This window comes from Cyclopterus lumpus, chromosome 13, assembly GCF_009769545.1.
Source record: "Cyclopterus lumpus isolate fCycLum1 chromosome 13, fCycLum1.pri, whole genome shotgun sequence".
Lineage (NCBI taxonomy): Eukaryota > Metazoa > Chordata > Actinopteri > Perciformes > Cyclopteridae > Cyclopterus > Cyclopterus lumpus.
The window spans coordinates 5,604,413-5,628,153 of NC_046978.1; the positions used below are offsets into that span (position 1 = coordinate 5,604,413).

The window sequence follows — 23,741 nt, forward strand, 5'->3', positions numbered from 1 at the left end:
TATGCCTCTATTTGCACAACATTTGCCAACATTGCCACAGTAACCCTAAGTACTCATTTATTTGCATCAACCCCCATCAAACTGTCTTTCTATATATTGTGGGTTCCTTCTGTTTGAATAACATGCTTCCACCTTTTCCCAGCAGCAAAATGCACGATTTTAAGGGTGCTGATATTCTGTCACACCTTTGATTTATCAAGGAAAGCATTCTACTTCTGCAGAATATAGACTGTATTATTGAATTGTTAGAATAACTTTTACCCCTTCCTCAGCTCATTAATAAACAGTGATTTAAAAAATATGTATGTTTCCATAATGAGCATACACATATTTTCTTTTTTGCATTTTTTTTAATCTAGCTTTAGCCTCATATTTATCAATCTTATGTAACTCTCAGCAAAAAAAGCAGATAAGTGTCCCAGTATTTACCAGTCAATTCCTTTAAAGGCACTTATCTTTCTCATTGGGACTTAACAACATTGCCAATTACAATTTAAACTTGTAGCCTTTTGGTTTATTATTGAATGTGAATATCACACATTTATTAGCAAAATGGCCCAGCCGAATGGAGGGGATGTTGGTCACAGTGGTAAAAGACAGATGTACACTAACACATTCCTCCTATTTAGCAAACATATTGCCCTGGACATTTGCAGATGAGCTATACAAGAATGTGAAATTGCAGCGAACAGAAGCATAAAAATCATTTTCCTGTGTGTGTGAACATTTGTGTGGTTCGTCTTTTCACTCTCTTCCTTGTTACATAACAATGGAAATTAAATAATACTGTTACTCGCAGTAACATAGTATGAATGATTTAATAGCCCAAATATGCTACGGGTGAAACAAGACATCTTAGCTTATTATTAGACTTCTCTGGGTTTGGGTCTCCATGGTAACAAATAAGAGCCTCCCTCGAAGCCTGTCAAGGCGATGTGGAGTGTGTGTGTGTGTGTGTGTGTGTGTGTGTGTGTGTGTGTGTGTGTGTGTGTGTGTGTGTGTGTTTGCGTGTGTGTGGGGGGGGGGGACACACACAAGAGAGCCTTTGTTTTTTTTCCCTTCTTCACAATTATCCATGACTCATTCTCACTTGTCTCCGTCCTGTAACTCTTTAAGTGTGACCCTCTTTAATGTTGTAGTTTTGGCCTTAATGATAGAGATATTATTTATAATCAGAGAGGCCTGGAGAATAGGGAATATATCACAGTGATGTGGTGAATGTGGTGTCTCACTCACTCTTCGTGTCCTTTCATTTGTCAAACTGCAAAATGTCATTGCTGAACATGAGTAGACTCTCAAGCACGGTCATGAAACAGCAGGACCACTTGACCATTACTAAATTAAATTAATTGCTTAGATATGGTTATGAAGTTTGGATTCGACACGCTAGGCTCGGTTTATGAAAACGTTAATTCTGAAACGCACATGGACACACGTTCATGCACCAGGAAAGGTTAGAGAGCGGCTTCATCGGTATTCTGTTCATGAAGGCAATAATCGTCTCTGCCTCCCAACGTCATCACTCACCATCAACCTTCCCGCTCTGCACTGAAGCCTTCATCACGTATAAATACAATACACACACATACTCACTCACACTCTGATTAGATCACGTATAGAGGTTTTGTTGTTGCCTCCAAAAGCCACTTGGAGCCACAGAGAGGAAAAAGCAGAGCGCTTTCTGAGAAAGCCAGCTGTGCCGGTTAATTCATTTACATTGTCAAAGATCCTTGACAGTATATCAGAGGTGGACGTCGTCACCATCACGTCCACCATATTTACCATATTTGGACTACAAAGGTAAATCTGAAGCTACAGTCAGCAACAGTTGGCTGAGCTTAGCTGGCTAGCGTTGACCATGTTTCTCTTTGCTCTGTAAATTAGCATATCTCTCAAAATAATACAAATATATAGTGTCTCTTCCTCAAGGGTTGTAGATTGAGTAAAAGTGTTGTAAATGTCTGGTGTGTTGGAGTGTGCAATTATGGATTAACCTTCACATTTGGCTACACAATAGAAAAGCTACAACAAAGATGGGCTCTCCGTGACTCTCATGGCCTTTTCAGACAGAATATGACAAATAGTACCGCTGCACTCTAAAACCTTTTTTTAAGCAAACTGTGTGCACAGTGCGTTGCTCGCCGAGCTCTTCGTTCACTGTTCAACCTGATTGAACTTGGGATTGTTTCCACCTTTACAGAATCTTTATCCATTTAAGTGGACTCTATGGACTTATTTGGAACATTTTCATAGTTCTTTTCTGTTATCAGACAGCCCTTTCTGACAGGGAGATGAACTGAAGCCCTTTTCAAAGCCACCATACTTTCAGTTCAGTTCCCCATCAAAACATATTGTAAATATGATTATTGATATTTCTTGGATAAGCCATTAGTGTATTGCATCCTGCATAACCGATTGCTGTGTCCCTTCTTGATTTTTCCGAACATCTTTAGAACTATATTTTTAATTGCGACATCTGAAATCTCCTTTTATTTTAAGTAATTGTGATTGGTTGAACTTTATTTCCCTGCTGAGATTTTATAATAGTAGCTTTCTCTCTCTGTCATATCCAACTCATGCTCCTGTACATTCTGTTACTTGCAGATCACTTTTCTTTAAGACTTTGTTAACCGCTCGTATTGTACACCCTTTAAGGGTTTGTGGGGACGCCGGGTGTCTTTATGGGGAAGAGATAGGGATTTACTGTGAGTACTGCATACGTAGCCCCACAAAGGATTTTAGGGGCAAAGGAAAGGTTGGAGATGATGCTGACAGAGTCTGGCTGTGACTGTGGGGCAGAAGTGAAGCCCATAAAGCGACACACAAATCATATTTAAGAATATTTGTAGATGTAGCAAAGAGGTGAACTAGGTCATGTCTCTCGTGGATAAGGAGTAAACACGACAGCAGGAAGAAGCAATAAGATGTTCTGCTGTGGTACAAGCAGGGAGAGGAGATATAGAGAGATATACATATTGTTGGGGGCGCCAGGGATTATTGAGGAAAACTTAATGAGGTATTGAATAAGTTTCTGATCTCCCCCTTTCCTTTGCTTTCTAAACACTACACACCAAAGCATACTGAGGCCTGTTCACTCTTATTTGCCTATCCTGACAATTGGAAAGGATATGTCAAAAGATGACCTGCAAGAATGAGATTTAATCTTAACCACTACAAATTATGTGCAGACGGACCCGAGCTGTTCAGATACTATCAAACATGACTGATATTTCTGGCTCAGTATTTACATGTGACCTGTTTTCTTTTTAACATCCCAAAATGCAATGTCTTACCTTCTTATGTTACTGGTCATGTCTTTTTGAAGCCAAGAAAATCAAACCTGCACAGTAGGTTTTATAAACTAGAGAAACAGATTCGAACTGCTCAAAACAAAATACAAAACCTGCAAAGTATTCATTAATTCTTCTTTTAACAGAATTAAAGGTTTATACCACTTGTGTCACACACAGGATGACAGAGGTAATGTAGGGCAAATGCTAGAATGCAAAAGATAATATATTCCATAACAGTTTCAAAACAAATCAATATCCTCCATGACAAATAGATCAACAGAGGAAAAAATAAATAATAAATGAGAGACTCAGGAGAGGCTAGTCATTATAAAGCCTTGATTATACTCTTATTATTCATTTTAAAGCCTTTATTAGATTCTTACTCATTTTAAAGCCTTTATTATACTTGATTGTTACCTCACACCTACATCGGTTCAGAGAGATGTAGGAATAAAGAGTTTGCAATGCAGCATAAACAGGAGTGACAGATGGATAGAGAGAACAATTGCATGTAGAGAAGAGTAGCATACAGCTCTCGTTTTATCCTCAGACAGGCATTAAGAAGATGGAGGTATTATGCTGGGGGTGCTATTATCAACCAGGGAGTTGTATTAGTATTTCCTAATGATGTCTTCATCCACTATAGTTTGGAGAACCCTTTATGCCGATAGCATTGCACCTGCACTTCCTGAATTCTGGGCTGACATGTACTGTAATATCCACAAATAGTAAAACTCTTTAACACATGCACATGTGATCGCTGTTATAGATATTTATGGTTGTGTGTTTACCCTTTTAGCTGGCAGAAACACCACAAATGAGGAGCTGGAGAGCATGTTGGAGAGTGACAACCCGGCCATCTTTACATCGGGGGTAAGCAATTGAACAAATGCAAGATGAGAACACGCAGATCACATTTTTAATCTAATTTCACCCCTCTCTTAACTCCTTCCATCGTAGATCATTATGGACAACATCACCGAGCAAGCTATGAATGAGATCGAGACGCGGCACACTGAGATCATCAAGCTGGAAAATAGTATCAGAGAGCTTCACGACATGTTCATGGACATGGCAATGCTGGTGGAGAGCCAGGTGAAAAACATCGATCCTCTCTCAGTACCTACAGCTCTGTGGTTTAGGCCCCGGAAAATGCATGTGAAAACAGACTTGCATGTGCAGTCATAAATTGGCAATCCACCTGTCAACATGGACAATACATAGAAGAGTTACGATTCCAGTTTGTAGATTTAGAATTTCTTCCTGTTCATGATTTGAAAATGTGCCCTAGCTAATGCAAAGGTTCCCTAGCACGTTTGCTCAGTGATCAAATCATCAAGCAGCTGTCCTGCTGCAGCAGCTGCTGCTTCTCCCTGTCAGGAAAATAACTCTGCTTCAGACAAATGGCAACTGGCAGTCTTTTAATTTACTGACAAGTTGTATAGTGTTTTAGTACAGAGTAGGAAGAAGGATGTGTTTTCTCCTCCATCTGGTTTTGTGTTTGCAAATATCTCAATAGAATTAGACAGAATTTGGGGCACAGATAATAATTAATTGGCTCCAGCATCAGTTTGTTGGAATCATAATCTGTATTTGGGATTGCTGCCATTAGCTGCCATTCTTTTATACGTAATTATCATGTTGCGTTCATGAGCTGGAAGGAAAATCTGACGTCTGGGACTTTTGAGTTGGCAACTAAACAGCGCTGCATTAAATTGATGTTTTGTAAGAGCCTTAAATTGAATAAACCTTATTTTTTACAGGGGCATGGATCTGTAGGCTGAACGAACCCCCACGGACATTAAATGTTTCCCTCATCAGAAATATTTAGTCTGAATTGTGCGAAAGTGAATACGAGCAAATGCATAGTAAAATATGGTGATTGACAAATATGAAAGTCAGTTTTTGCATGGAATTGATTTGAATTCTAAATGCAATAGCAGGATAATTTTAGTGTGGGGGTGATAATTGCTTAAATGTCTAATAATTCATTAGTATTGTGTGTTTCTGTGTGTTCTGTGTCATTCTCTTGTCAACCATATGAATGCTCTATCTAAATATCTCAATTAACTAACCCTTCTTTTATTAACAGAATGCCACATCTTTTAAAATGATACGCGAGTCTGTTCATTTTGCTTTTCTCAGCTTTGCATTGTCTTTCCCCTCTTTTTCTCACGCACTGTGACACCACAATGACTCTCAGCTCTAGAGAACAGAGAGCAGCGCTCCCCTTCTCATAGAGAAAGGTAATTTACCTATGACTCATCTTTCTTTTCTTTTCTTTATATTTTAAATCTGGTATACCTTCATTGTCGCTCTAATGCAAAAGGGTCTGGGTCAAGAATAAGTGTGCAATATTTTACATCTTTGTTAATGAATGCTGATATAACCATAGTAAATGACCTCTGCTGCTTTCATAAATGAATGTGTCTGTATGGAACATGTGTCTATAAATAGAGGAAGAGAAAAAGAGCAATTAGTATCTTTTTCAAAACCTCATTATTTCCCATTATCTGAGTTTTGTATATAATAATTATATAGTAGACATCATGTAATTATTACTTGAAATCTATCAAATCTCATTTTGATGTGGTGGAAGATACTGAGTCTCTTGTTCTCTGTTCAGGGTGAACTGGTGAACAACATTGAGCGCAGTGTGCTGGACGCCCGTGATTATGTGGAGCAGGCAAAGGAGAGCATTCCCAAATGCAAAAAGTTCAAAAAGACCGGCAAGCGGGTGAGATGTGAGATGCACACATTCTACCAACTGACTAATTATTTCCTCTTTCCTTTGTCCCTTCCTGCCCTTCCTCTTCTCTCTCCTTCTCATTCTCTCCCATCATTTCTCTCCTTTCCCTCACCTCCTCTCCATCTGTATCCATTCCTATTTCCTCTTCATGTCTCCCACACCTCCTCTGTAACTAACCTCTCCTAGGGGGAAATGATAGACCGCATAGAGTACAATGTGGAGCACTCAGTAGACTATGTGGAGAGGGCGGTATCAGACACTAAGAAGGCGGTTAAATACCAGAGTAAAGCCCGGAGGGTGAGTCGCATACACAGTCAAATAATGGATGGGCACACTCATGCTATGAAAACTTGAAAGATAACTTCAGCATTGCAAATAAGCATTGCATGTATATATTGTAATGTGTAATGGCCGTCAGTGTGTGTGTGTCCATGTGGAGCATGTGTGTCTTTACTGTATTTGAGATATTCTACAGCAGTGGTTTAACATCAGGGGTATGTGTACCTTAAGGGGTAGACCACGACTACAGGGGTGTCAATCTAAAGGAAGCATGAACAACATGAACATCACCTGCTGCTGAGAGTTTAGGAAATATGGTAAGTATTGTCAGCAGGCAGAGAAGCTAAAATAGATCGCTACAACTAATGGGGATAAATTATTCAAATGTGGGACATGCCGAGTTGTAGTGGTACAAATATAAATTCCAGCTCTTTCAATACATCCATAAATCCACATAAAAACACAAAATGTTGTTTTTACTCTTTTTTTTTGTTGCAAACAATGTATATTAGTGAGCTTAAGGGGGACTGGGAAGTGGATTGTTATCTTTTGATAAAACCAGGCTAGCTGTTTCTCCAGTCTTTATGCTAAGCTAAGCCAACCTGCTGCTGGCTCCAGCTTCTTAATGACCGTATCTGAGTGTGATGTTGATCGTCTCTTAACTCTCAGCTTAAAGCCAAGAAGTGTATCCCCCCAAATCTTTAACTGTTTTAAAAACTATAACCTGTTTTTAATTCCCCTTTTTATCGACACATTTGCTACATCAGTGGTGTCGATGACGGGGTACTTGAGCTCATCTGACTGGGCTGTTGAGCCACAGCAGACAAAATCAACTGGGAACAACCGGTCCTCAGTTCATAAAGAGGGTTATTCACTGCTTTACCTTCATTCCTTTATTTAACAATTTGTGCCACAATGGAACAACTCTGCCACCTTTTGGTAAATCTTTATAATAGCACTCAAAGATTGAAGAATTTCATTCATCACATGACCCCAATCTACTACAAAGGTCATCGACATGATTGTTTCCTCAGGTATAATTAAAGCACCACATTTCTTTCCCTTTTTCCTTTTCTTCTGTCTCTGTTTCTCATTCGGTCTCTCATTACATCCACTGAATCATTATCTGACACTTAGTCCGCCTTCTTTCTCCTCCCATTTACTCCATCCAGAAGGTGATGCTGATAGGAGGTTGTATTGCAGCATGTCTCACGGTCCTCATTATTTCCCTCGCAGTTGGACTCAGTTAGGACCCTCAGAACTCCCCACAGAGGAGTGTGTCATGTGTCAAATGTACTGTATAGTGGGGCTCTGTGTGTAACTGCTCTAAAAGGAAGCAGGCTGACATTACTGTCCTGAAGGCAGTAGTCACAGTGCAATATGTCTTTGACGTAAATGTTTTAATAGATACTTTTTTTCTAAACTAAACAGTTGAACTTTTTAAAGAGCTAACTTTCTTTTGTGCTTTGTCTTTGGGTCATGATTCGCATACTGTACCTTCGTCACATGCATGTTTTGCAGTCTGGTGAATGGCTTTGCATGTTTTTGTGCAAACACAAAGCTGCAGTTATGTGGTTATGTTAATTGATGATTTAAATAAAAAACCTTTGAGTATATATTAAATATGATTCACATTTAGTCTTTATTCAAGCTGCAATGTCATTTTCTGCTTTTCTTGGAAACTGCAATTTGTTCAGATTATTATAAATATTGTTACATGCGTGTTACATGACTTGTACACTAACAGGTTTTTCTCTGCTCCCAATTTGCTGCCATGGATGACTGTTTATATGTTATTGTTAACACTTAACAGAAGAAAATTATGATTATTATATGCTGTGTTGTACTGGGAATTGTCATTGCTTCCATAGTTGGGGGAACGTTGGCCTAAACCTCAACTGCAGTCACAATACATGTCACACAGCCACACACACACACACACACACACACACACACACAAAAAACACGACCGATTCCCATTTTCTGTTTTCATGAATGCAATCCATTACATTTGTGCATTACATACTGTACGACACAGTTTCCGCGCGGTGTAGATGGCCAGATGTGTTTCCGCATGAGTTGCTATTCTGTAAATGTGTGGTGCTGCGAACTGCTTATCTGAGTGTTGAGTGTTGTCAACAATATGATGTTTCCAAAAGTGAATTCCTGAATGAAAAAAAGTTACTATATGAAATTGTAAAACTATACTGAAACATTCCAGCTTCCAAAAAGGACACATATTCAAGTGTAATGTCTATTTTGTGTTGTACAGGTAAAGTGACAGGCCACTAATCTGCAGTGGTTTTTAAAAGCCAAGTTATCTATTTACCCATTATTTACTTTATCTTTTCTCTTACGTTCTCTCTCTAATGTCCTCTACCTCCCTTCAAAGGCCCTGCATGGTTTAGTTCACTGTAAATTGGTGTTTTGCTTTTAATTGCAATTGGGAAAGAAGAAAAGTTTGATATTTTGCTCATATTCATCTCACTGCCAAACATTTCAAATGTCATCTAGTGTACTTGACTTCATCTGGCCTTACCAGTTGTGCAGCATTTCTAACCGTTGCTCCATGTCGAGTGTGAGCGTGTGAATGTGAAATAGGATATGCGTGTGTTTATTTGTGCTTCATATTTCAACGTGCCGTTGGATGAGAACATGAGTGCATGTTATTAGCCACTTGTGTCTTTGTTTTGTATAAAGTGTAAACAAATATAAAGCTCTCTAACACTATGTATGTTCAAATAAGCTGTTAAAATAGAGTCTAGTCTGGTTTGGATTGCTAATTCTGGTCTGTAAGTGACAAATCCTTGTTGTTTTTGTCTTTTTATAAACAGAACATATCCTTCTGTCCACTACTACTTCACTGTTTATAATCATGAGTAAACATCATGAGTCAGTGAAAGCATCAGCATGACCTCAACGTAGCCTGTAAAAGACTCACATTTCAGACGTGCACAGACTGCAACCATGTTACCATGTTGCCTACTCAACTTGTTGCCTTTGTGTTGTGTTGTGATGACATGGTTTTGCTGTTTAATTAGTTTGTTTTTGTTTAGTTTTCTTAGTAAAATTTGTCTGAAAAAGCACATTGTTTTTTGCGTTGTTTTGCACAAGTGCATTCAGAGACAGGATGTCCATTAAAGAGAAATTTAACCTGTTTGTTCTTATACCTGTGGCCGTTCTGACTATGAGTCATGATAACTTGCACACGTCACCGCCGCTGTAGAGATTCAACATTGTTTATCGTGAGTGTGAAACAAGGAAACAGAACCTCAAACACAAAGAGGAAACAAGGCAGTCTTTTCCCTCCAGTCTATTTACTTTGTTTATCTCCAGGGTTCAGTGGCGGCATTGAACCTGGACATTATGTTGTGTTGGAGTTCTTTTATTTTGAAGGCGGATTCTCTCCCTCAGAAAGAGATCAATGACATAAATTTCTTTGCTTTGATGGGTGGGATTTCTGCTTTCTGATTTCACCTTTGGTTGGAAATCTATTCTCTAAATTTAAGGCAAATGCATTTTGTTCATATATCTGTGTGGACATCCCACATTAGATTAGATTTTACTTTATTCATCCCCAGGGGAAATTATGTGAAGCAGCAGCAAACATGTTTACAAATATACAATACAATAAAATAAAAAATAGCAGGGCATATTACATTTAAGAATTTAAATAATAAAATAAATTAAAATTAGAGCTGCATGAGTACACTTTGTATGACAGAAACAGATTTATTTCTCACCATTTCTAATGTCCCTTATCCCATGTTTTTATGCAGCTCATGAACTCAGTCAGTGTTTATCAGTCTTTGCCCTTTTAGCACTTTTTTTTTTCATTACTCTTGCCTGGACTCTGAAGTTCCCCTTTCCTCACTCACTGTCAACGTACTCGGAACATTTACTTCCTCTTCTAGTCTCATAACCTCTGGGATTAAACATTACATTTTATTATCCCATAAAACTGGATACTACTTGTACAATTGTACTTTCCACAGCCCTCAGCTGAGCTTTCGGTTCAATATATCAGTTCAGATTTTATCTTTGCACTAATAAGCAAAGTGGGGATAATGTATTACTGTGCTTTGTAGTCTTGTTGCACTCATGCATTTAGTAATTATATCATAATAAGTGTTCAATTATTAGAAAGTGTGCTTTTGTTCGCAAATTTCAGCAGATGCTGAATACCTCAACAACGTAGGGGATAAGAAAAGACCCATGTGCCTATATAAGGCAGTAGCTGGAGGAAAACCATGAACATAAAATATAGTCATTTTCTCTAGGCAGCTTTTCTTGCGTGTTGTGTTTTTCTTCAATGTTACAGTGAGCAGGCTGCTGGAAAGAAGAGAAATTACCTATTTTTCTTTGCCTATGATCAATGTTTTCTTCACCAGCACAAATGGACCATCACAAATGTGTGGCATACTTAAAATATTATGCACGAGAGCCTCACTCGCTTCAAGCCAACAAACATGATAATGCAAACCTATTCAGAATTATGCAAAAATATTTTCATGGTTGTTTATATCCAGGTACGTCTTGGCGGTCGTGTCTATCTGGATTTAAAATATGAAAGTGTTGAAGTTTGGTGTATCTGTGACTGTGAGAATAGATTGGGATCACCTCCTCTGCACACCTGGAGGAGGAGGATGATGATGATGATGATGATGATGATGATGATGACGACGACGATCTTGGATTTGTTCAGCAGATGTTCACAGCCACCAGTTTCCCTTGAGACAAAATAACAACAAATCCACTGTGTCTGGGAAAGATTTATATGTTTATAGAGCTCAACCAGACAATTTAATTAAATTTTTTCGCCCATGACGTCATCACACATCATAGACCAATTGTATTCAATTTCATATCAATTTATTTTGTGTGGTACAAAATCACAAATACAAAATTAGCCTCAGAGGGCTTTACAATCTGAATACATAGAACTTCCTCTGTCCCGGGACCTCACATCAAAACAGGAAAAGCTCCAAGAACAGAGCCCCCCTTTTTGTATCATATATGGCAAATATTTAATATAATTCAGGCTGCTCCCTGGACACTTTATAGCAGCCCACCACTAAGTGCTTAGAATGGGTTAAATGCATCTGCATCTAGATGAGGATTGCAATCAAGTTTAATTATATTTTAAGTTTAAGAAAATAAGTGTATTCGGTAGTAAAAGGCTGGTCACGTTACTTTGTCTTCCCACATATTGGTTACATTAGTGGGTTTAGTTTGAATAGATTTGACTTTAAGTCTGAATGTTGTGTTGTTAGTTTGATCTAGTTCAAATGATGTTGGCTACATGTGCATTTAGCTATCCAAGGAATTCACTTCAGTTTATTTGGACAGTCCAGCATCACACATTTTGTAAAAAAGCATAACAGGCCAATAACAGCCAACATTTCTGACATGTCAGAGTTAATGGTAGGGCTGTCTGGTGTCTTTTAACTTTTGAGATGCCTTGGCCATATAGAGAGTAAAAAATGGATTTCATACTTTGACTAGTTATATGATGTCCATGAGTAAGCAACCTGTTGAATACAAGTTGATGAAAATGATCCATTAATTCAAAGGCTTACATACTGTTATTTATCTATAAAAATGTAATTGTATTTGATCATATTAGTTGTATCATGGATGTATTATGAGACAAAGGGCCCCTGGACACAGACATATAAAAGCTTGCCCAACCCTACTACAAAAAGGGCAAAACACTGAGACTAAAAGAGACGCAAATCAACTGTGAACCATGCGGATGTGTCTTTATAGTCGTTTTGTGTCTCTTTAAGGTTGTTTTGTGTCTTCGTTGTCAATTTGTATCTTCTTGTTGTCTCTTTGAAGTCAGTCTATGTAAATAGACTGTAGATGTCTCTGTAAAGTTGTGTCTCTTTAACTTATGTGTCTCTGGTGTCGATTTGAGACTTTTAAACTGTTTTACATCTTTCTTTCTGTGTCTTTGGTCCCCAAGCCTGTGACCAAATGGCCCCTTCAGTAAATCCTCAATCAGTGTTATCTATTCATAAAGTAGCATCTCAATTGCACACATCATTTGAAATGTGGCTACAAGTCGGAATTAAACAGAAGTGAATCCGGCCTCAGAGGCCTGGGAAGAAGTAGAAGCGCTTTGTCAGAGTGCATCTGTCTTTGGTCGGCATCTGTCTTTTGGTTGGAATGGGAAAATCTTCAAAGCGTTGCATGACCTGTGTGGTTGAAACAAACATTGTATAAATTAAGCAAGGCCAAGACTAATGAAACAAGAGCATCATTATTGCTGCTCGCTATGTGGTGGTGTTGCCTCATTAACGGATATTACTTTCCACTTACTTTTCTGAAAAGTTCTTCAATGTCATCCTTATGTGCGAAGGTGTTCAGCACCTCAGCAACGTACTGCATGAGAAAAGAGCCATGATCTCTGTGTCTATATGAGACAGTATCTGGAGGAAAAATATAGAGAAAGAGGTGATATATTCTGTTTTTATTACATAAAGTAACTTTTCTTAGCGGATTTCAAAGCATTTTATTATATTAATCTTTATTGTGTTATGAGCAGTAGAATGAGATCTAATAACGTTTACATTTCACTCACCAGGGGTGCAGGAAAGAAGAGAAATGAAGTCTTTTTCTTTGTTTACAAATCGCAAATTATCATCCTCAATGTTTTCTTCACCAGCATGATCACAGACCACATTTGGGTTTGCAGCATCTCTAACCAGCACCGATCCTTCCTCCCCTGAAACACATGTGGCATACTTTTAATCCAGTGTACGAGAGCCTCGCTCACTCAGACAACCAATGAGACATAAGCAGACTCCTACATCAATGCATATTAATGTGTGTTCTATCTGTGAGAATAGAGAGAGAGGCACCTCCTCTGCAGGCCTGGATGATGATGATCTTAGGTTTGTTCAGCAGCGCTGGACATTTATGTGGGCCCAAGTGTTTGTAAATGTTGTTGATGGGGAACTCATCTGGTCTTTCATCACCATCCATTTTCCAGTCGACGCCGAGGACAGCTCCCAGTTTCCCATGTGACATGATAACCAACAACACGCTGTCTGTCTCTTTGAGTTTCGGATGTTTAGAGAACTCAATGACGGCATCATCGATTGCCTGTGACAACACAGAAAGGCAAACATCAGTTACTGTATCACTAAATCCATCCAACACAAAATCAGTTGTTTACTTTCCCCTTCTGTAATAGTACCTTTCCTGTGAGGTTTGTGTGTTTCACCACCTCGTATCCCAGCGATGTGAGCAGTTTCTCTGTGTTCTCCTCATCCTTCTCAGCTCCATTTCTGTTCAATTTCTCATTAGTAAACTTTATATTAGTGATTAGCAGGGCGACACGATTGCTAATGGAATTTTTGGCCACAGGATAAATCTGGAAAACAGATTTAAAGGGAAAGAAGTATTACAAAAAATGTGTATTTTGTCTTGAAATATTGTAGACTTTCTTTTAAATAAGAAATATTTTTCCCACTTGTGAAACAACACGTTTCTATCGAGATACAGGAACCTATTTAATACTCTTGATATGGCTTTTACGAAGGATTAACATTTCAGCACATTAAACACGTCTCACATCATTCAGTTTCTCCCTCCAGAATGCCTCACTGGTATGGATGAGCGAGGTTGAGTAACCTTGCTTCATCTGTTGCTCTGCAGCTGGGAACAGAATAACATTTCTGTTCAAAATTGTGTGCTTCGTTCTGTGTAATACAACTCTATTTATGACAGTGTCAAATAATGATATTAGCTATATCAGCTATAGCTGAAATATGTCAGCTCACCCGGCGGGGTAGGTCGACCAGAGGACAGACCCAGTTCAGAGTAGAGCGAAGGATCTCTGCTTTGAAGGTGAGCGATGATGTTTCTGCTGGCTTCGTCTCCTTTCTTCTTCACATTGTCAATGAGACTGCGGGCTCTGTCCGCTGTGCTGCTGTTCTCCTCGAGTATTGAGTCTTTCTGGCCGTCGTTCAAGACACCATCTTCTAAAAGGTCGTCCAGGAGCTGTTTGATCAGTTCTTTGGAGGCCTTTTTCACAAACGTTTTCCTCACCATGTCAAGCTCCTTAGCTAGAAGAGGTGGTATGAAGCAAATGAAATCGCACAACTCAAAAGGTTTTAGATTTTAACAGATGCACGAGCATGAGTAAGACATGAGGGATATATGTTATTTAGTATATCCTCGTTGATAGAAATAGGCCGAACACAATAGAGACACCTGAGAGATTAAAGTAATACAATTTAGCGCCACCAAATACATTCTCTCAAAATTTGAATTAAGTTGGATCAACACTTCTAAAACGGTTTCAACAAAAACCGAGCATTATAACATTGATGATGTTGTACTTAATATACTGGCATCTGAGTGTACAACAATGTCTTAAAACACAAAGTACACATAATGTGAATTGTGTTTTTGGGTGAGTAAGGAAATCCATGCTACATCCTGCATTCAATTATCACTTTGCATCACTTCAGCATACGTTTATAACCTTGTTGTACAGTGTAACCATTAATCTATATGTTTTGAATTCGTGTTCAAATAGTTATGCAACACGCGAAAGAAGCACGTACCCGTGGTTTTCTTACTTCACTTGATATGCTGACTACTAGAATACACTTATGTCATTTCACTTCATATATGAATCATAAGAGCCATCAGGGCTGACCTCTGTACTTTGGATATTTTAGCTCCATACACTCGCGCTTGAATGTAAAACATGGCTCGGACGTATTATCCACAGAATAGTGCGCGCGGGGATGAGCGCCAGCAAAGTGAAACTAAAACGTGGCACACACACACACAAAGATAAAGATGTTCCGTACTTTGTTAATCAAAGGAAGTGTAACATATCTGATTTCTAACCCTCACTGCGCAGACCACTCACAGAAACACGGCTCGAGTGGATCTGCGCCCACTGATCTCACGCATAGTGACGCCAACATACTTCAAAGTTATGGTCACTTGTAAAGTGCATCTCGAGCGTGACATCTTACCTGCCATCTCTCAAATTTCCGACAGTATTGTTTCAAACGGAGCGTGCAAGTCCCAATGGGCGGACCACTGGGAGAGATGGCTTCCTGTTCAGCGACGAGTAGCTACTGTATATTACCAGTATACGTACACTTACAGCTGCAGGCTCCCGACCTGTGGGCTGGTTTAAACAGAGCCATCGCCCCAAGTGGCATAACCAGCTCTTTGTCGTATTAAACTGCATTTGAAATAGACGCTAATGACCCAGCATTCTGTGCGCATCTTCCAGCAGCATGCTTTAAACTGATTAACAAAACAATGTAAATGGTTTCCCCGTAATTCCATTAAACGATATGCAATTCGTCCCATTACAGGATACATTTATGTAAAGTCTAAGAAGCTGCAAGGAAGTTTGATTTGTGACACAAAAGAAATCTGCCAGATTTTCTATAATTCTCGATGGACACATGGCTGGTCAATTAAAACAGCACGCTATTTGAAAATAGATATCATGTTGTAGTCATGCATGGTGTAACGGAATTTGAAAGGGACATATGCTCAATCTCAGGTTACTAGTTGTATTAATTCAAAACCTGTCTCTTTAAACCCCCCTACCAGAACAAGTCCAGTCTGCTCTGATTGGCTGGATATGTCACACCTTAACAATGGTATATATCTCCAATTCTAAGGAAGCTGCAAGTGAAATAGAAAGTGTGATATAATCTGAATGCCTTGTTTAATCACAGCCCTCAAAACCCTGACAGCTTGTCTAATGTCACAGTTTTTGGGTTGGTATTCAAATAAATGTAGACCAGTGGAGTACAAAGTACATTATTTACCTCTGAGATGAAGTGTACTAGAAGTTTACATTCTGCCACTGTGTACTTTGCTATGACAAATTACATTCCCAAAGAAACTTTGGACCTCAGCTCTCATCTATCTTTGGTTTTCTGTACAAAAAGCATCACAGCCTCACAGTGTGCCTGTAGAGCTTTGTTGTAACTTGTTATGTTTAACTTGGGTCTTATTGAAAGGGTTATGTAATCGCCAATAATGACATTTCTTTCCAGTATGCGAGTAATAATTTGGGCTATTGCAATGTGGTAACGTTAACGCTAGGGGGCGACAACTCCTAGGTTAACCTGATTTGTAACAAGACACAAAGAAGAAACAGCTGACAGACAAAATGGCTGCGGGACAAAGCTAGAGGCTCGGCCCATGTAAACATCCACCGACAGGAGACAGGAGCGAGGAAAACGTTACTCGAGACGCTCTTGACGCTGCGAATGAGAAAGTATGTCGACACCACAATTAATCCCATCGACAGCATCTTCAATGACAGCGTTAATCCAGATAGGTTATATTACTAGATTCGCTTTGTGAACACTGACAGCTAGCTGCACATTAGCTTGTTGATTTCGCGTTTTTGAGTCATCTTTGTGGTGAGAAAACATTTTAGTAAATCAGAGAGAATCTGTCTTTGAGAGGATATTGTGTCAGTAATCACAGAGAGAGAGGGAGGGGGGGGGGGGGTTGACTCGGAGGTTTTGCACAATGCTACAATACAGTGTGACGGGATTGAGACTCGAGCTCAGCGACGTTACGAGTCAACGCTGCTCATGGAGCGGCCGTGTTGGTCGATTCACTTCTGGTCGCTCTCACTGTGTGATTGATACAGTTTCCTGTTTTCTTTGTTTCCACGAAACAGTCTTCCTCACTTTGGTGAAGGATGATGAGCCAGCGGCGTGGGATCCATCTGGACCAATCAGAGCTGCTTTGCAAAAAAGGATGTGGTTTTTATGGCAACACCGGCTGCCAGGGCCTGTGCTCCAAGTGCTGGCGAGAGGAGAATCAGCGAGAGAAGCAAACCCAGATTCAAGAGGACTGGGCACTTGCTGAGAGGTTTGTCTGTCTCTCTTTGTTCTGGGTACAAGCATTACATACAGGGAAGCCCCGTGTCCTTTGTTCCTTTACCTGCCGTCCATCTGAACAGTCTCTCTCTCCTCCGTAGGCTGCAGAGAGAGGAACAGGAAGCCTATGCAAGCAGACACCCGAAGGCCCAACCGCAGCCCAGCATCACACCCTTCAGCAAGTTTGAGGAAAGAAAAACTAAGGAAAAGTCCAGCAAAGTCAACACAGTCACAAAGTTTTTTAGTGCTTCCACAAAAACACCATCAAAAAAAGGTACATACTCTACTGAAAGCGATGCAAGCCATATTATTATTATTATTATTATTATCAGTCCCAAAATAATGTATGGATAAATGGCTTACGTTTCCATTGCTGTTCTTGTGTTGAAGGGTATTTTTTGTCGTTATCAAGTGGGAAAGATATTTATATCTATCCTGCTTATTGTCGGCCTGTTTTGACCAAACTGTTTCACTGCCTTTTGAGGAACTGGTTCTGAACCTGTAAAAATAGTAAGAAACAAAACCAGACTGAGGTTGCCAAAATTGTAGCTGTTTGTGTTTTCAGTTTTTGTTTGCAACCACTTACCTAGATTTGTAGTGTGATAACCGACACACATTCACTACCACAGGGGAGATTAGGTGAAAATGCTTTCAGTGTTTGAAGCTTTGATGAAAGTAAAATCAAATGCCTTCCCCCAGGTGCTCCTTTTGAGGCTCAGTCCAGCCCGAGCTCCAGCTCCTCCTCTGCCAGCCGGCGCTCCTCTGTGGACAGTGACCATGCAACGCGAGAGTTCATTGACTTTCTCAAGCCCCTGAAGTCCGGCAGGGAGGTCTTCAAACAGTGCCGAGCCTTCACTGAGAGCATGGTCTATAAGCGGGTGAGCTGAAGTTTGTTTCTGGGTGAATTGAGCTTTTAGGAACCATTTCATTCTTATGTATTATGTAACAAATTATTTATTTTTGGTTTAGTTTAAGATGGCGTTTTTACTCAACTTCATACACTGTTACCAATACTGTTCAAATCAGTGTACTTTCCACCGTTGTTTATTTGTGATGGTGTTCATTAACACCACCTTTAAACAATCGTTCTGCAGTTACTGAAATCTAGTTTGCTTCCAAGTGAAATGCTGACTGTCGCACATTGTTGTCTCAAGAGAAAACTGTTTTTTGTAAATATGTAATGGGGAAATATGCTCCTAGTCATTCCAAAAGACTTACAGTTTGTCAGACATTTGAAATGGTCAAGTAATTGCTACATTTAAACGGATAACATTTTTAAATGATTCTTAATTTATCACTCATTTGACTTTGATATCTGTACTGTTGGTGTATTTTTAAGCTGAAATTCAATTGAATCTGCTCTGAGTTGTTTTCCTTTTCTTGTTCAGGACATGGGTGCTGATGAACAGTCTGAGTGTGTACAGGACTTCTACCAGAATCTCTCAGACCGCCTCCACACCCAGTTCAAAGGTACTGCTCAGCTCTTATAAAGAAATATGATCAGTGAATATCACACACATTATACATGCTCTATTAAGTCTTTGCTCTGTGTACCATTTGATCTTTGTGCTTCTGTTTCTAGGTTCGTCAGAACATGTGGAGAGTGTTATGGATGAAGTAGAAAAGTACATGATGACTCGGCTCTACAAGGAGGTCTTCTGTCCCGAGACAACAGATGATGAGAAGAAAGACCTAGCTATTCAGAAGAGAATCAGGTTAGCAAACAAAAGTGTCATTAAGCTTACATTTGCTACTCAAATAATCATGAATATCTCTGCATTCCATCTAAGCACAATAAAATACAGTTGGAGGTAGAAGAACTTTAGCCGAGTGACTTACATTGTGATGGTTATTCTGTTCTGTTACAGAGCCTTGCATTGGGTCACCATTGAGATGCTGTGTGTTCCTGTCGACGAGGAGATCGCTGAGGTGTCAGACAGTGTAGTCAAATCCATCACAGGTAAGTCTCATTATTTTTCAGACAGCTATGGTCGGACATCGCCTCCTTATCTTGACAGTAGAGATCCAGTAAGAGTTTCACATAAAACCATTTATTTTCTTTCTTTTTCGAAATCTCTGCATAATTTCAGACGTGATTGAAATGGATTCAAAGTGCGTGCCCAAGGAGAAGCTGGCGTGCATCACTCGTTGCAGCAAGCACATCTTCAACGCCATCAAAATCAGCAAAAAAGAGGCTGCATCTGCAGATGACTTCCTCCCGACGCTCATCTACATTGTGCTGAAAGCAAACCCGCCGCGCTTGCAGTCCAACATCCAGTACATCACCCGCTTCAGCAACCCCAGCCGACTCATGACTGGAGAGGATGGCTACTACTTCACTAATCTGGTGTGTGTGTGTCGAAGTCTCCATGTGTCCACATTTTTTAGGAAGTTGTGTTGCGATACTGACAGGTGTTTCTATTATTTTGGCCTTCCCAATTATTGGAATAAGAGTAGGCTAAATAACAGAAACACCTATCTTTATAAGTCAATATACTTAAACAGCACCTACAAAATTACTTTCAAATTGAATCGACACCTCTCAAATATTTTTTACATGAAGGTAGAATTTTTTGCCGGAGTGTTATATAATACTGCTTTAGTTTGAGCTAGGTGTACCTTTTTTTTAAACGGGCAACTAAATAGCAATTCTTGTTAGAAGGAGATGAGCTACAAGTCCAACAACAGTCTCAATAAACAATAATACAATGTAGCTGCAAGACATGTTGACATTTTGTGTAACATAACATGGATTCTGGCTTTTATTTTGAAAAGCTCTTGCTTCACTGTGCTGTTGTTCACTCTGGTAGCCGAGTCGGAAAAGACAGATTTAGAAAAAAAAAAAAGAGCTATAAAAGTTTGTCACAAATTACGTCCTTGAATTTAGTGAATGTTCAGCTTGTTGGTCGAACATAGAAGGCCTACATTAGCTAGTTATCCAAAATGCCGACACAGCCGATTTAAGGCTTTCTTTTTGGCAGATATAAGCCATTTCCCTCTGACATTTTTCAGTGGTTTAGGTGAGTGGCACGACTCTTTTACACACAAAACCAGCTGTTCCACACACGTATTCCGTGACTTGAGAGGAGTATCCCTGCCCACTCAAACGTGTCTTGCAAGATAGTTTTTCACAGGGCAACTATGCAAGAACCATAGATATCATAACCTCTGCAATACTCACGATTATGAAACTTATGAATTTTATAAAACCGCAACGTTATGTAACTGTGATATTTCAAAATCGGTTCATTCCCACATCCCTACCCTTGTGTCACGTCACATGGTTGCACATGAAGGTTACTCGTGGCCGAAACTCTGACTATCCTTAAAATATAAATACTAGTCATTGATGGCATGTAACTGGTAGTTTTCATTATTATATTATTCTCTGATCAATCTGTCATAATTTCTAAGCATATAAGGGAGGATTCAATGGAAGTTATCACCCTAGACTGCACGTCTTTTAAATCAGACCAGTGATGGGAACATATTAGTGTATGAAGCTAAAAGAGTGGGAACCCTGATTGCAGCTTCAGCGTCTGTTCTTTTGGTGTCATATTTATGTAAGTGTTCTCCAATCAATTTCACATTAAACGGTCTCAAGGTCAACGTTTTAAATCTGGTTGGTTGAGACATCTCAATTCTCCAATAATTGAATATAAGTGAACCTGATGCCACAGACTGATGACATGTTGAGATGTTCTATTAATAACCCTCCGCATCCCTTTTCCCCAGTGCTGTGCAGTGGCCTTCATAGAGAAGCTGGACGGTCAGTCTCTGAACCTGAGCTCGGAGGAGTTTGAGCGCTACATGTCGGGCCAGGCATCCCCCCAATCGCCACAGTCCACTGGAGCTTCTTCCTGCCCCCCAGGCAGCACGACTCAGGTCCACCAACGGCTGGACCTGCTAGCAGGGCTCGGGGAAAGACAGGAGCAGGTCATGGTGAAAGCTCGCCAGCTGGAGAGCGATCTCATAGACTGGACGGACGAGGTGGAGCAGAAGGTGCAGAGCGTTCTGGAGAGCTTTCCTCCAGAGACGCAAAACCCAACTGCAATCGAGGCCAGCGGGACGACTTCTGCAGCGGCATCAGCAATCGACTCCGATAACGTTGAGAACGAGCACCTGCCCCCACCTCTGCTACCGCAAGTGTTTGCTGGTTGACGTAAAGAGCTCTGCCCAACAATAAACATTCCTCTAGAGGCTTTACTCCGCACTCCCCCTTTTCCCCACTGTTAAACGTTGCTGTCCATATGCACACAGAGCATCTATCTGATATGGATCACTGTTCCACTCCGGACATTTCTTTTCCCTCCATCCATAGTCCGAGAGGCCCTGAAATTACCCTGAACGGTGACCAAACTATTGAATTAAAGACATAGTTTGGCATTTTGGCAAACACACTTATTCGCTTTCTTACAGAGTTGAATGCAAAGATCCATAACCACTCATGTCTGTATGGTAAATATGGAGCTGAATGCAAAGGAGCAGACTGACTCCACTCCAAGTTCTTATCGAACACATCTGTCTGTCTCCCACAATCAGTACCTCAGTACTTCTTTATCCGTGTTATTGTAGTTACATTTATGCAGACAAGTTATTTGGTTGGATGTGGCTATTTAAACATATTTTATGATTATTTCATTATTTGCAGTTTTTTAGACAAGGACTACATTTTTTAATTATATGGCGAAGTCTCCAGCTGCAAATTCAAAAGTGGGTCCTCAAATTTTCACGTAGAACCTCACTGCCCAAGTAACATCAAATGACTCTAATGTTTTTCTGAAAGGAAATGGAGGAATCAGAAACATAACTTCCTATCTCTCTCTCTCTGTGCGTGAGTGCGTGCACGCCCCCACCCAGTCTCGTGAGTTCTGTTAATGTCGGTAAATCATTGGGTCCTAGAAGATATTGTGGTCTTGTTTTCATGCCAGACCTCTCACTCCAGTCATAATTTGGATCTACAGAAGTGATTTTATTTTTCTATAGAGTGGCGGTTATCAATTATTTTGGATAGGAAACATGAATCCTGTAATATTTACAGTAGTGCTCTTGTTAAAAACAACATTGCTTGAATACATGAATTATAATGACCGAATAGTAAAGTTTTCATCTATTCATTTCTATTCTTGAGTGTGTCATAAGCGTGTCCCATCAAGATGAGGGTCATTTGTTTGGGGTTAACTGCTCAGGCTGGTTGCTTCAATAACATGACATAACCAATTTAATATATTTGAAAGCACTTTTCTTCTGTTTTGATTTAATTAGAAGTACATTTAATGAAGTAATGTCTATATTCAGTTGGAAGGATAATTGGTGAAAGCAGTGTTGTTAAACTTTGTCTTTGGAAGGAATGTTTTGGGAGTTTTTTTTGTTTTGTTTTGTTAAGACTTGCTATATGTTGCGAGATTTTAATCTTGTCTTTTATTCTTATTCGCAGCACGTCGTTAGTGTGCAGTTGCTGTCCAATTTTAGTTTGAGAAAAGACTTTTAATGCAAACTCAAACAATGGCTGGAATAACTTAATATTGCACTGTATGCTGAAACCATATATGAAGATTTTAAAAGATCATCTTTGTAACCATATAGGTTAGTTATCACCTGGGAGAAAGTACCTCAATACTGTCTTTTATTTATATGTAAGTTATTGGGGCAGTACTGGTGTATATGCCTCCATGGGTGTGTGATGATGATGATGATGATGATGATGATGAAGAAGAATACAAATAAAAATGTGAAATACACGTGCACTAATGTGCAGTTCCTGTCCATCATGCAGTTTGACATGACTTGTGATTTAGTAAGTTAGTCTAACATAATGAGTTTGCACATGACAGTTAAACTATTCATACAGTTCTGTATCATGGTGGAGAAATGAAAAGGATAGGAAGTGTAAAAGTTTAACAGAATATAACATTTCTGGAATTCATTAACCTATTTCCCCACTGTATGCTCACATCTTTCCATTTCACAATCGGTCTGTAGGCTTTTGCAGACTAACAGTTTATCAATTCATTTAGTCATTTTTGATTTGCTGTATAAATAAGAATAAAAGCCTAAATACAATGAAAGATTCAGTAGGAAACTAATCCTAAGAACCACTTGAAAGTAAATAAATTCAACAAAGAATAAAAATGCAAATTCACAACAGTACCTTCAAGTTTCCTTCAAAGTGACAGTTTTAGTATGAATTTCTCTTACTATTCTTGTTGGTCTGTGAAAAAAACAGACAAAATTTGGACTTGAAAAATGTATACTTTAAGTATGAATGTTACAAAATAAAAAATACAAAAGATTCATTCAATGGTCCCACCTCATTGGAGACCATTTATTTAGTCCTTATTGCCACTATATATTGTGATTTTATTGAATTATTCTTCAAATATTAATTTATCAATGGGAATGGTAAACATGCCAAATAAAAGTGAATCTGAAAAAGAGTGTGTTACTTTCACTTCCCTTCGTTTTTCATAAGAATGTTCCATGCTTGAGATAGACCTCGGATTAACTCCAGGAAACAAGTAGTAATTAAGA

The 23,741-nt window shown here is 39.3% G+C and overlaps 3 protein-coding genes across 11 annotated transcripts in view; 2 read left to right on the forward strand and 1 right to left on the reverse strand.

Moving 5' to 3' along the window:
* Positions 1-8,086, forward strand: part of stx1a (syntaxin 1A (brain)) — a 46,334-nt gene extending 38,248 nt beyond the window's left edge. The window contains exons 7-11 of one of the 6 annotated variants that reach the window (XR_004610771.1): positions 4,093-4,166; positions 4,254-4,388; positions 5,057-5,539; positions 5,920-6,030; positions 7,494-8,086. Coding sequence is in view for 2 of the 6 variants with exons in the window: in XM_034549189.1 (XP_034405080.1) it covers positions 4,093-4,166; positions 4,254-4,388; positions 5,920-6,228 (518 nt within the window). In the remaining 4 variants the exon portion in view is untranslated. Of the gene's footprint in view, positions 1-4,092; positions 4,167-4,253; positions 5,540-5,919 lie in introns of all 6 variants that reach the window. The other 5 variants (XR_004610769.1, XR_004610770.1, XM_034549190.1 and 2 more) reach the window with 5 other exon arrangements.
* Positions 8,087-12,059: 3,973 nt separating this feature from the next.
* LOC117741247 (caspase-1-like) lies at positions 12,060-17,382 on the reverse strand. Of its 4 annotated transcripts, none has more exons than XM_034548151.1 (8): positions 17,275-17,382; positions 14,112-14,396; positions 13,904-13,986; positions 13,526-13,702; positions 13,188-13,431; positions 12,908-13,051; positions 12,646-12,755; positions 12,060-12,521 (listed from the first exon to the last, which is right to left on the reverse strand). In XM_034548151.1, the coding sequence occupies exons 2-8, from the start codon at positions 14,380-14,382 to the stop codon at positions 12,417-12,419; spliced, it is 1,134 nt and encodes a 377-aa protein (XP_034404042.1). In that variant the 5' UTR covers positions 14,383-14,396; positions 17,275-17,382; the 3' UTR covers positions 12,060-12,416. The 4 variants fall into 4 exon arrangements, with proteins under 4 accessions (XP_034404042.1, XP_034404041.1, XP_034404040.1 ...); XM_034548150.1 differs by lacking the exon at positions 17,275-17,382 and adding an exon at positions 15,324-15,540; XM_034548149.1 differs by lacking the exon at positions 17,275-17,382 and adding an exon at positions 14,996-15,317.
* Positions 16,448-22,957, forward strand: rabgef1l (RAB guanine nucleotide exchange factor (GEF) 1, like). Its single transcript, XM_034548148.1, has 9 exons — positions 16,448-16,594; positions 17,009-17,202; positions 17,312-17,484; positions 17,910-18,088; positions 18,599-18,680; positions 18,793-18,925; positions 19,079-19,170; positions 19,301-19,557; positions 20,946-22,957. Exons 2-9 carry the CDS (start codon positions 17,030-17,032, stop codon positions 21,369-21,371), a joined length of 1,515 nt encoding a protein of 504 aa, XP_034404039.1. The 5' UTR covers positions 16,448-16,594; positions 17,009-17,029; the 3' UTR covers positions 21,372-22,957.
* The last annotated feature ends 784 nt before the right edge of the window (positions 22,958-23,741 follow it).

Excerpts from the sequence above, each read along its gene's own strand:
- LOC117741247 (XM_034548149.1), bottom strand. The coding sequence starts at position 15,023 with ATGGAGCTAAAATATCCAAAGTACAGAG. Across the intron at positions 13,703-13,903 it reads GGAGGGAGAAACTGAATGAT|ATTTATCCTGTGGCCAAAAA; the intron begins GTGAGACGTGTT and ends TCTGTTTTCCAG. Across the intron at positions 13,052-13,187 it reads CATCCAGGCCTGCAGAGGAG|GGGAGGAAGGATCGGTGCTG; the intron begins GTGCCTCTCTCT and ends CATGTGTTTCAG.
- rabgef1l (XM_034548148.1), top strand. The coding sequence starts at position 17,030 with ATGATGAGCCAGCGGCGTGGGATCCATCTGGACCAATCAGAGCTGCTT. Across the intron at positions 18,681-18,792 it reads CCTCCACACCCAGTTCAAAG|GTTCGTCAGAACATGTGGAG; the intron begins GTACTGCTCAGC and ends TTCTGTTTCTAG. Across the intron at positions 18,926-19,078 it reads GCTATTCAGAAGAGAATCAG|AGCCTTGCATTGGGTCACCA; the intron begins GTTAGCAAACAA and ends GTTCTGTTACAG.